We start from the raw sequence: 13,651 nt of genomic DNA, 5'->3' as shown, positions 1-13,651 counted from the left end.
ATTGGATAACTTACAATCGATTCGAATCAAACTAACTAATTAATTGACGAGAGTCTTGAATTAATTCATATCACACATACACACCCACACATGCACATACACACCCACACATATATATGTATATTCATAACAATATATAAATGTAAAGCAATATAACCTATACAACTCCTTTTGTATCTAAGTACAATGTAACAGGAACTGAGAGAATAATGGTTGCGTAGCTTAAATCAAAGATTCCGATTACTGGACTCCCTTTTGGAAATGTTGGCAAAGGTTGAAAAAACGTCTCCGCCGGGAATCTAACACAGGTTACAGGCTTAGAAAGCCAATGCCTTTACCACTAGACCACGGAGACGGGCCAGTGGTTTCAATTGACCGACATATTAAAAAATGTTCAACCTTCATTAATCAATTTCTTTGTCGGTGGCATATTTAAAAATATTAGCAAAAAAAAACCGAAAGAGAGGACTGCAAAGGCGAACTTTGATTTCAGCTAGGCAACCACTATTCTCTCCTTTCCTTTTGCATTGTAATTATCCCCACGGGAGTTGCCAAATCCTTGGTAGAAGTTATTCCTTACACGCACGCGCACACACACATACTTTTTTTTTTTTTTTAACAATTTTGTTTTATTTCTCCAGATGTGTAATACAAACCATGACATACAATTGAATAAAATAAACATGTTCAATATTGATGCTTTTACATAAACAGAATTAAACACAAACTTATTTGCAGTATCATATAACTTAGTAACAAAGTAAACGTATAAGTACCTAAACATAATATGTCAATTGTAAATGTTATTTACTTATATATTACAACAAAAAAAAAATCTGGAGATAATTTTACTGAAACAATCCTGCCCCCTCCCTGCCCCCTCCATCACACAGACATACTCACCCTCTATCACACAAACATACTCACCCACTCACAACACACATACTCACCCACCCACCCACCCACCCCCCCCCCCCCCCACACACACACACACAGTACTCACTCAATGGATGTCTGCCAACATTCTCAACTTAAGAAAAATATACTAAATAAGTTATCCAGGCCGCAAAATCGAGTTACGCTTTTAACAAGCTCACGGTGGAGAAGAAAGCAAATCTTAATTAATCTTAAGCTGCTCCCACTTTAAAAAATGTGATCCTAGCTTTCCCATTTTAATTGCTATTTTCTTTTCCTCATCCCTATACTTAAAAATGCTTTTTTTCATCTTTTCTAAAGTTAGTACTCGCCCCCCCCCCGATCTTGACATACACACACACACACACACTAACGCACACACACTAACGCACACACGCACACACACACACACACACACACACATATATGTATATATATATATATATATATATATATATATATATTGTCACCCAAGGGAAACACAAAAAGTACCCATTGTAGACGGGTGGCCTTTATAGAAAGGTGGCCACTATTGCAGGACTGATTGAATACGTATACACACAAATATAAATTCTATAAACGGAAAAGCCGACATGAATTACATTAGTTTTAATCAAATAATTTTAATCAAATCACTTGAATAAAGTGCCTGTGCAACATTTACATTGTTACCAATGAAGAATTGGCGCCGCCTTCTTGACGCCACATCTGTTCAGTGGTGCATTAAATATCAGTTGCATTCGTACACAATGAATACAATGGGGGCAACCGATGCTTCAACACAGTGTGCTTTTTCACTGGAAGAATAGAAACACCAAAGATACAAGTGAGACATGGGATAAACGGGAAAATCACATTAAGCTGTTTCATCTTTTCAAGACAAGAGTTTTGTACCAGTGTATAGGCTATTTGCACATTAATTTGTCTAAATTTGGGTGGTGAAGAGGGGAAGATTGCGATGACGCTTTCTGTAGTGTATCTTCAAAGTGTCGGACACACACATCTTAAACATGTTAAACATATATTCAGCATTCAGAAAAAGCAAAATATTGTCAATGTTAGGATTGGATGCATACTGACAATTGTAGCATTCTCCCACTGTCCAGCGCGCTCTCTCCCTCTCGCTCTGCCTCCTTACATAAAGTTTAAATCATCATAGTGACTCAGGACTATTTGCTACAGGTTATTTGGCCCTTGTTTTGTCTCACAATATAATAGTACCCCGGGAACGTTTTTTCCGACAGATTGCTTTTCCCCTTCTCTTTAATAGTGTCAATCGTGCCTAGAACACCCCCCCCCCCCCGAAAAAAAGATTTAGAAATGGCAAAACGCCTTTGGATGTGAGCGTATTTAGATGCTGTACAAAAAAGGTCACTCACAGCAAATACACGAACTCACCTTCACCCAATTGTCCTCTTTATTTGATATTGCCTTTATTTACATGCCTTCCTATACTTAATTCTCTCCTCGTTTGTTTTTTCTTCTCTCTGTTCCATTTACTATTTTTGTTCTTTCCTATCAACTTTCTGTTATATAAAATGTAATTTTCATAATAATATCTATAATGTTCTTTCGGTAACTGTGTTAATTTATTAAGGGCGTTCCCAACTCAAGCTATGCTTTCCGGGTTTTCGCCTCCTTCCGTATCTGAATTATTTACTGTATACTTTATGTTGAAATAATTGTTACATATATCATGTATATATATACATTGTGTTTTATATTGTACTGTTGAGAAGGAAATAAATGTTAATAAATACAATACAAATATTCAGGAGGGTAATGAATAGCATAATCGAACGAAACGGAAAGACGTCTATATCTTCAGAAAACTGTATTATTCACAAAAAATACACTTACTTAATTCATAAACATGATAGCATGGTGTTACTTATTCAATGTAGCATGCAATTTACAATAATACCAATAACATATTTAAGGAGATTTTGTGGCCCATGCTCCCCTTTAATAGAAAATCAATCTGGCATACCTTAACAACACATACATTATATATTTGTTCTTCTGCTCCCCTAAAATTAAAACTATAAATTGTTGATCTCGAAAGCATAAGTAAAATGCAAAAGAATATCTTATTACTTTTACACATAACCAACAAATGAGATCACTATGTTTATTGCTTGTCGGAAATCTTTCAGAATTGTGCCCCCTCTTTATACAGAATCCACGATCTGTCTCTGAGAATATAATGTATTTCTTATATCATCAAAAAGATGACACTTAGCTCAACAAGTAGCTTGACAAACGTTTTGATTTGCATTTTAAGTACAATGGCACTTGAAGAATACACAAGTGTAAAGCTACATTGACAAAATAGTATTTTTCCTGAAACGTGGCCCCATGATAATTGAAGGTGACCTCTAGCACTATGCCAGTTATCAGTTGAATTGCCTCACAGGTGTTTCTATGAATGTATCTTATCATGATGACGTATGCCCATACAACATACTCTGTTGACTGATAAAAATTGATTTTTGGAATGGGTATGCGAGGCGGGGCATGGTCCGACAGCAGCGTTGTTGCAACATCACATGAAAGAAACTCGAAACACGTGGCAAAATAGTGTCGAAACATGACGAAATCAAATGTTTAATGTAGGACAGAGGAAAATCAAACATGGCTTTACCATCAAACTCAGTTTGAAGGGTCTACAATTTGCTCGGCAGAATTGCGTTTTTATTGGGTGATTATGCTGCAATTAGTGAGCACGGGTTTGGAATGGGCTAAACAGCTGACTTCAAATTGTACAGTCTCGCCGTATCGTGAAACATGACTGAAATAACAACCGGTGATCTCCTACAGAATAATCTGAGCGGAGAGAACTGAGGTAAGTAACTTGGCTGGTTTATGTTTCCTCTTGCTATGAACCCCTCGGCTACTGTACGAGGGAAAAAGTCGAAACAAGGCGAAGAAGGTGTAATAACAAGCAATCTCTCTGGGTATTTAGGGTGGATACTTCTCTTTTATTTAGATGTTAGTCGACAGAGAGGAAGACATTTTGACCCGAAGCTTGTATTTGTTCAGACACCCTTATGACAGGGTGGGACTTAGGGAGAAATAATGTTCACGCTTCTGATAGATTAAACTTGATTAAACCAAACGAACGTAGGATTACAAAGAAAGTGAGCGTTGCCTTATCTAAAAGATAGGACAGCCCATATTCTATCTTACATCGTAAGATATCACATTATCATATCAGCCGTTTCTTTTTTCATTTCCCCTCCCCTCCGGAAAATACTTTGCCAAAAGTTTCTTCAAAAACAAATAAGTATTTGCAATATATCAACCTACATTTCTTTTAATTATATGATTAATTACGATGGAAGGAAAGTGAAACTTTAAATAGAAACCGCAACGATTTGTTATTATAAAGTGTACAACAGAAAACAGCAACAAAAATTTTACTGAAAAATAATGTAATTCAATGTCGATATATAACAACATTCATTTGTAAATAAATTTGAATTAAAAAATCTGTTTCATTTTACCTTACACATTTCTGTATCGGGCTATGTCTTTAATTCTGTACGTATCGTTTTTTTTTTTTTAATAACAAATGAAGCTTTAAAATAAAAGGCTACTGTACATGTATATAAACATATCATATTGTATGACAGTATACATAAGTAGCTTTCCTTATGGTATATCAGTGCGTTGACCTTGGTCACGTGGTGAATTCATCTAGAAGGCATTTAATGGCGCCTGATTGACGCTTATTACACATTATCGTAATTCCTAATTAAAACAGTTCTCATTGTTTCTGCAATGACTAACGATGGTGCACATGTTATAATAATGCTTTCCATTATAAACGCCGCATGTGATGACATTTTGACTTACATTTTTTTTTCGCAGTTAAAAGCAGAATAGTGAAAATCAAGTGAAGTACAATATTAATAAAATAATTATGACTGTTTATCGAAATTTTGTAAGCGATTTTAAGTGGCATTTCAACTAAGTCATTGACACATGATATTAATTCAGCTCCTAGAACTGAGACGTAGACAACATACGAATTACCGATTAGAGATATTGAGCTAGTCTAAATGATTACAAAAAAGGGTGTCCTTTTTCTCTATTAATTCTTAAATCAGCATGCATAAGCAAATTACTGTCTCTGACTGAGAATTATAATTTAATTATCCAGTGCCTGATTCATTTTTTTTCTTTTACCGATGAGGGCTTCATGCAACGAACTGATTATGTTGTTGTATGCTCTTTTTTATGATTTGCTAGAGCCAGAAAGTATCGTTTATCGTTTTTATAATAATTAAAGGTAAATCCCATCGCAAACTATATGACCAAATCAGGATATGATTTTAAAAATAAATGCGAAATGTCTGAAAATAAAAGCATATAGCATATGAGTAAGTTTCTTTATAGAAAATATATAGTAACGTGTATAGAGAATTTTATTGCGGGGCCGGTCTTGTGGGCCTTTAGGTCTAAGTAACGGACCGATCAACTACAAAATCGCAGTGACGTCACACAAGTCACATCACTGTTTGATGAAGCCAACTTGCTTTTAATCACTATCCATCTAGCCATCAAGACTCTTAAGCAGGGATATTTTGCATGTTTAGATTTTTTTACAATTTCCAAATCCGATCGTAATCGGGTAGGGGGAAGGGAGGGCGCTTTATGTTCTTGATAGAAGACCCCAATCTCACACACATGCGCACAACGCACACTCACACCCACACAAACAAACTATGTCTGACACCCAGCTTCCTAAAAGAAGACAACGTCTGCCCTAAAGGCATACACCTTTCAGTTTTTATCATTTTTATATAGGAGGTAAGTCTAAACCCTATAAGTGACTACAAATTCGAAGAATTCTGTCTATGTTTAATAGTCAAAAGTACTTCACTAGCTGGTTTACCGACAATGCGGAACTTCGTCTTAGCTTCCTTGACAAGACCTAGACTAAATCGCCTTAGAACCCGAATGCCGATAATCTCGAGTTCCTGCATGGCGATGCGCTGTCCGATGCACTGGTGGGGACCTACGGAAAACGGAAGAAATGCCAGCGGTTCGCGCTGGGCTACGTTTCCCTGGTCAAAGCGCTCGGGACGATACTCCATGTGATCTTCGCCCCAGATGTCGGGATTGTGGTGGAGTTGGTAGAAGTCGATCATGATGCCTGTTTTGGGAGGGATGGTCACGCCCTCGATGACTAGCGGCTCGATCAGGCCCCTGGCTGGCATGAGCATGGCATGTAGACGGAGGGATTCACGGATACACTGCATCAGGTAGGGAAACGTGTGCTGATCAAAGCTGAAACATTGGAAAGACATTGGAAAAACATGCACTAGTCACAATAATATAATATTTACAATGTGCTCAAGTACATTATAACTTAACATTTACTTCAAACGTACTGTTTTATCATTATTTACTAAATTAATCAAGATTATTGACAAAACAAGCATCGGTCTATTTTTTCTCTGTCTTAAATATTAAGTTTAAAAGGAGGTGGGGGGGGGGGGGGCTTAATTGGTATTTCCCTTCCATTTATAGCAGACACACATGGAACAATGAAATGTGAAGGAAGGGATTTTATCTCATACCGAAGGATAATCTTTTGGCTTGTAACCTTTGAATACATTTTTTGTAGATTCACTGAAAACTCAACACTCTTCGTCATCTGAAGTGCGCTACAAATTCGTGTACCTACAAATAATATACACTTTCGCACACGCATACACACCAGACACACGCGCACACACACCAGAAACACGCACACACACCACAGAACTCTTAAATATGTATTTAAGAGTTCTGTGACACACACACGCCCGCACATCTCACGCGCGTTCACGCACACACTCGCACACACATGCACATCGAATTAAATGCTGTGGAAACATAACTAACTAATCAAACAAGTTATACACTTTCTCATATCAATGCGATCCTTTTTCATTGAATTTATGCTCTTCTCTTTATCTTGAAATAAGTCTGACTGCTATTTCATCGCGAGAAACGGAGTCCACCTCATGTCATCTTGCCTCATAATATTTCCTTCATTCTTCCACGAATCATTTGCTCTTTATAACCTATCACGTCAATCTAATTTTCTTTTTGACCAACTCTCATAGTTATTATCACCTATACAGCGTTTAACATGTATAATAAAACATAATAATAATAACAATGTCGACAATGTAATTCGGAGGGGCATGTGGATATTGTATACATGTTAGATGCACTTCCTAAATACAGAACAATGTTGGTAATATGTTCTAAATTGTCGTGCCCCATACAAAGACATTTTTTTTTAATATCATAAAGCCTTAGATCGAATTGTCACGTACTTTATATCACACGGTATCTTGAGCGACCTTGTTCTTTGTCATCTTTTAAATTTTGCCAGCGAACCATACATAATTACAGCGTGTAGAACAAGTCACGTTTTGTTATGTTTGGTCATGCACGAGCAATATAGCTTTAACATAAATAAAAGCATGCATAGATGTTATTTCCTCTGGGTCTTAACATTGAGGTAAAATGAATTGTTTGTGATATCAAAGCCATAATGATGTAATATATTCGACATATTTTTCATTTCCACCTCTAATTGTCAATGTTAATTCAAATGCATCCATTTTCAGGGATCAGACCCTTTTCTTCTTCTTCGTTCTTTACTCTCTCCTCTTTATTTCTCTTCTTTTTTTGGGGGGGGGGGCGGTGTCCGTAATATCTTTGTTTTTTATGAACCAACCGTCGTAACGAAATTTAAAGATAAAGTTGAGTTCTGGTCAAGCAATTGCATTGTGAAAGAAAAGTTGATAATGTAGCATGTAAGTATTGGTGTCTACTGCAAGGTTCTGGCGTCATCAAAATCATAATAAATTTGGCCCAGTCTTCGTAAAGCTACACGCACTGTACACAGAAAGATGTATAAGGGACTTCACAAATGGTGTCGGGGCTAGTATACCTTGATTTCCTTTTCTTTCTATGTTCATTACTCAGCCAGTATACATTTTCTACCAAAGTTGTTTTGTAAATGACATTTATTTGTAATCTTGAACATTCAGTTTAAGTTTCATTTTTTTTTATTTCAACTATACATGTATACATTCAGATAATCTGGTACAAAAACAAATTACAAAGATATGTATTTTCCCATTTAAATTGCAATAGTGCGTAGATGCAGTGGCGTAGCTACGGGGGTACTAATGGAGACACGTGTCTCCAAAAGAATCCCCCTCCCCATCCCCCAAAAAGGAGAAAGGGCACTGGCAAAGGAGACGTACACAAAAGATCATTAGATCCCTTGAGCACCCTCTCTCAGATGGTCTTGATATTATGTCATTTGGCTATTAACCCGGTGCCCCTTATTCTCCCCCTCCCATGACACCAGTGCCCCCATCAGGAGCGGAACCCACGCTACGCCATTGCCAAGATGAGCAATCAAGAGCGATCAATGAGAGCAACACATACAGGTAAGCTAGGGTGTTTCACAAAGATCGTAAGTTGAAATTAACTCTAAGTTGGGCTTAAAAATTACGGAGAGCCATTTGTAGCCATAAAATAAAATATATTCAAAAGCGAAAATTCAAGTATTTTAGACTTTTTAGAAATTCCACATCAAGAACATGAAATCTCCTTGATAATAGAAAATATGAATGATTTGAATCAACATTCTATGCCTTTGAAAAAAACTTTTACAAAAAAAATTCATAGATGCTAATGGATTTCCATAAATGTTACGTCCAACTTAGCGATAAGTTCAATTTAGGATTTTTGTGAAACGGGGCCCTGGTATATAACCATTAAAAAACGTGATAAATATATTGATACACCCAAATATTAACAACTAGGCGTTGTGGCGTGCGCCTGTAATCCAGCTAAAAAAGTGGAAGTTACAAACTGATTCAGCCGAGGACGCAGGTTCGAAACTGAGTCACGTCTTTCGGATGGTGACGTTTAAAGGTCGGTTCCAGACGTAAATAATCATATCTGATTGATACACGTCTGTAAAAACCCAATACACACACACACACACAGTGACCCACAAACGTTTGTTCTGGTAAAGATATCGTCAGAGATTATAGGCCAAAGGTTAGCGTCGTGGTTGGTTTGGAGCTATAGGTCCATGGTTAAGGTTAAGGCTTAACGAGTTTAAAGGGTTTGATAGGTTAAAGGGGTTAAAAGGGTTTGAAAGGTTTTTCATGGGTCAAGGGTTGACATGAAATTTACGAAATAGACTGCGCAGCAATTGTCACATGACAATGTGTCCTACAACCATGATCGGCATGACTGGTATGTATCCATCGTTATGATTTCATCAAGGTATACCTGTCAATGTAGTCCTCTGGATGATCACCCAGGGCATCGTCTATCTCCTCCTGGACCTTCGTCTGATGTTCAGGATGCTTGGCCATGTCCATGAAGAACCACGTGAGGGCGCTACCAGTGGTATCTACGCCACCGAAAATGCACGTATTCACCTAAACGGGTCGGGTAATTTTACAAGAGAATATGATGTTGTCATGTTTTCCCGGTGATGGAGAAAACTTATTGCTAGGAATGGTACCACTGAAGGATTATTGATAATTTCGAAATTGTTTGAGGAAAGAAGTTACCCCTCCCCGATCACAGACAGACAGAGATCAGAGTATAAATTGTGATAAAGAAAACTGAGAGATATCATTGGAAAGGGAAGAGCTTGGTAAGAACAGGGATAGTCTCACCTCCCTGGTAAGAACAGGAAGGTGAGACTTACCTCCCTGGTAAGAACGAAGTTAGGAGAGATCACAGGGGAGAGAGCGAGGAGGAGAGAGGATGAGAAAGAGTGAGGAGGTATATAGAAAGAGGGATAATGAGAGCTAGGGGCAATATAGAAAGAGTGATAAAGAGAAAAGAGATAGAGAGAGGGGAGAGAAAAATAGAGAAAGGGAGAAAGAAAGGGAGAGAAAGAAAGAAAGAAAGAGAGAGAGAGAGAGAAGGGGAGAAAGACAGGGTGTTTGTGGGTGTGTGGCTGCGAGCTCGTGTGAGGGATGGGATTATGGTACTAGTAGTGTGTGTGATATCAATAAAGTGGTTCTTATACAGAGAGGGAGAGAGATAGAAAGACTCAATTTATGTAATGGGGGGGGGGGGGGGGGTAATACCGAAATTACCACATAATAATCATAATAGCAATCGTATGCACATTCTTAAAAAAAATATTTTATTGAAGCGAGGGCCGGTGTATTATTAATTTCATCTCCCTCTTGTCCCCCCCCCCCCCCCTCTTAAGTGTTTTTTCATAGCTCAACAAATAGGTCATAGCTTGCATTTGAGGTTGCTGCACCTTAGAAAATATTCCGGGAAGTATTTGTGATGATGCAAACGATATAAAGAAAATGGGTCAATTGATATAGTATAACACTCACAATTCCAAAAGGCTCTTAATGTAGGTTGATAGAGGGACTCCAGACTTGTTAGGTGTAGTTAAGCTTAATCAAGTCCGCTAGCACCAGGAACAAATTTGATAATCTTAAACGATTCAAGATGACAGAAATTGGTTGCCGAACCTAAAGCTGGGTTAATAGTTTCCATAGCCGTTTATATGCGCAAAGAGACGTTATATCATGATATGCGCTGTAGAGGAGTCTTCCTATTATAGCCAATTATGTTTAATGATTGAGAACAAAAACTGATAGAAAACGGAATATATAGACGTAGTCTAGCTACCTTTCCTATTAATAACAACAACAACAAAAGTTATTCATGATCTATCCTGCAAACTTGCACACTCAATTTGATTAGAGGGTCTTAAACGTAGGACGAAAATAATAGTGTAGAGGATATTTTATTGACAATTACCTCATCTCGAATCTCTCGATGCGATAATCTTTTATCATCAGAGTAGGTCGAGAGAATTAGTGTATCAAGCAGGTCACGTGACTTCGTCGCAGTCTGGATTGAAACAAATGTTAAAACTCGTGTCATACATAAATACTCTTCTCAAACATAATCGTACATACATGTTCTTCAAACAAACATAGCCAAAATAGAATAATAAAAAGATCGTTAATATAAAATTTTACACCTTTCTTGAGAAAAGCATAATTGATCCGAATATTCTTTCTCTCAGTTTAGCATGTTCAGAAGATTATGCATTAAAGCATTTATTTTCTATAATTCACAATTCTCTGAAAAGAATTGTGAATGCATTATTTAAAAATACAAAGGTTTCTTGATAGTTAAAATTTTAAGAGGAACAAAAACAGGCAAAGGGAGTGGGGAAGGACGGTAGGCTCTTGATACTAATTGTTGTTACCTCACATGATGTTTCTTCGTGCATTCGCTTCCGTTCCCGTATGAGTTTTTCAGATAGACTATTCACAACTTCTAGCGCTTCTTTCCACATGTTGTATTGTGACGTCATCCGGAAGATGAAATCGTTCGCCATGATTGGATTCAAGATCCTTTAATAATGAAATGAAAATGATATAAAAAAATATTTCTTATAGATATGAGAGTAACTAACTTCAGTAGGTGTTAATAGACATTAAGAATTAAAACCATGTTTAAATAGCCGGGTATCTTTGAGTTTCGTTGAAAAAGGACTACATATTACTTTAAAGTTTAAACAGCAAAATATGTTAAATTTCATCATTTTGTAAAAAAGATGTGAAGCAGCTTCGACAGGCCTGTAAATGATATTGCGTTAAGTTTAGTTTATACTCCCCTTAAAAGACAGGCCTACATCGGATATTTTGATTTCCAATGAACACTGAAACTACTGTTTAAACAGTTGCTATTCATACCTTTTTATTTTTTAAAAATCTATTGATTGTTCGTTTGTCTATTTCTTCGTTTATCTTTTTCTTCGTTTATCTTTGTTGTGAACTCACCTAGAAGTCCCGATTTCAGTGAGAATATTAAGTGACTTAAGAACTGGGGAACCCCCTTCCTGGCACCCAAGCTCATGAGAAAGCGCCACTCGGTATATGATGTCACCTGATAGATTGAACATCAGGTGACTCACGTCGAAGGGCGTGGCAGAGTCAGCTTTGATTGACAGCTTTTGCAAAACAATATCAGTCGTCTGCAGAAGAAACATGAGGAAAATTTAATCAAATACGAAAAAATGTTAGAAACGACAAATCAGAGAGACATCTTCAACTGTTATCATCCATCTGTTATATAAAGAAGCTTGCTTTAAGAGCAGGCCAGCAGATAAAAATGAAACAGATCATTATTTAATTCAGCATTACAAAAACACGAGTCAAAACCAATATCCATCAAAACGATACCATGCAACACATGTCAGTGACCCCAAGATTCGAAGAAAAAAGTTCCCGCTTGCAACAGTATCAATAACAAATTCTGAGTAAGGCGTCCTTTAACATCACCTATTTCGGCATCCTCGCTCCATTTTCATGGTTCCAATATTTTTTCTAATTGAATCTATACTTTTTCACAGATTTTGTTTTTTTTAAATAGCAACATATAGACTTCCACTTCTGATGACGTGTCTTCTTCGCATACCTTATTGATGACTGGCACATGGTGTTTCCTGACACAGTTTGACTGGAAAAATGGCGTAACGATTTTACGATTCCGTCTCCAATGGGGCCCATCAGATGTAGCTATACCCTGCCCAAGCCATTCCCCTAAAATGTGGTAGCCAGTCCTGCCAGCCGGCTGTGAAACCAGAAGCAACGGAAGGAAAAGTTACAAGCGGACAGCAAAGATAGTACATACTCGAACAAAAGCATTCAAGGAAAGGCAAATTCTTATCGTCTTAGGAAAAACCCTGTCTGTTTGTAATGTCTTAAAAGAGTATAGTTTTATGCATTAAATGAACATATGCATGTAAGTTTGTCATCGCTTTAATTCTCTTTCATATTCCTTTTAATTTTATCCTATGAAGCTTTATAATCCCATTTCTATCATTTTCCTCTCCTTGCCTCCTCACCTCTTCTCTGTTCTAATCTTCCTTCGGCCTCTTCATTTCAGGATCATATTTTTGATTTTGCTCATTACCTCGATCCTTACTCCTCTCATGCATTCTTCTTCTCCCCTTCTTCGATGTAAGCCTATGTGATTAATGATTCTGAAAATAGAACTAAGAAAAGACATTGTGGGAAGAACAAATCTCACCCGCCGAGAAATAGTCGAGCTCTTCAAGACGTCCTTCATCGTATCCGGGTGGTTCACAATCAAACACGGCGTCCAGAACCCCCAGTAGACAAGCATCCGTCTGCATCTCGAGACTGCTTTGATGTGCCAGTCGAGTCCAGCTTGGAAGATCCCTGGGTTGTCGAAAACATTGCCCCATAACCAGTGCGGCTCGACGGACGGGACGTTTCGGTTCATGTAATTGGCGCGGCGATACAGACGCAGCCATCTCCTGACGCAACGGTAGACGCGATGTAAGAGACACAAGGTTGCGACGGTGATGACTAACTTAAAGATAACTGACATATTGTATTGCTGAAGGTGCAGCTGGTATAGAAACCATCTGAGTTTGGTTTGTATCATGCACAACACTCGACATGAGAGATTACGCTTAAAATACCCGTTGCAAACTTAGCGTCATTGCGAGTGCGTCATTGCCTGCCGTCATCATCCGGTCAGCGTTAGCTCATAAAGCAGTAATCCAAAGCAATGTATGCACTGTTCATATATCAATCATGTTCTGTACAATTTCCCCTTCACACAGGGCGTCAAAGACCGTGTCAGTCATTGACACAGTCCAACGTCATTATAAAGACGC

At 37.7% G+C, this 13,651-nt stretch overlaps 2 protein-coding genes across 2 annotated transcripts; both read right to left on the bottom strand.

The window, feature by feature from the left end:
* Positions 1–4,529: 4,529 nt before the first annotated feature.
* Positions 4,530–6,266, bottom strand: LOC115920004 (cytochrome P450 4F8-like). The gene has a single exon (XM_030974818.1). The coding sequence runs from the start codon at positions 6,228–6,230 to the stop codon at positions 5,754–5,756; it is 477 nt and encodes a 158-aa protein (XP_030830678.1). The 5' UTR covers positions 6,231–6,266; the 3' UTR covers positions 4,530–5,753.
* Positions 6,267–9,215: 2,949 nt separating this feature from the next.
* Positions 9,216–13,141, bottom strand: LOC578837 (cytochrome P450 4c21-like). Its single transcript, XM_030974524.1, has 6 exons — positions 13,036–13,141; positions 12,533–12,576; positions 11,784–11,977; positions 11,207–11,354; positions 10,750–10,842; positions 9,216–9,389 (listed from the first exon to the last, which is right to left on the bottom strand). Exons 1-6 carry the CDS (start codon positions 13,139–13,141, stop codon positions 9,216–9,218), a joined length of 759 nt encoding a protein of 252 aa, XP_030830384.1.
* Positions 13,142–13,651: the final 510 nt, after the last annotated feature.

Source organism: Strongylocentrotus purpuratus, unplaced genomic scaffold (assembly GCF_000002235.5).
Source record: "Strongylocentrotus purpuratus isolate Spur 01 unplaced genomic scaffold, Spur_5.0 spur5_scaffold_7, whole genome shotgun sequence".
NCBI classification, from domain to species: domain Eukaryota; kingdom Metazoa; phylum Echinodermata; class Echinoidea; order Camarodonta; family Strongylocentrotidae; genus Strongylocentrotus; species Strongylocentrotus purpuratus.
Note: the sequence above shows the minus strand (reverse complement) of the source record. Positions and strands in the feature narration are given on the sequence as shown.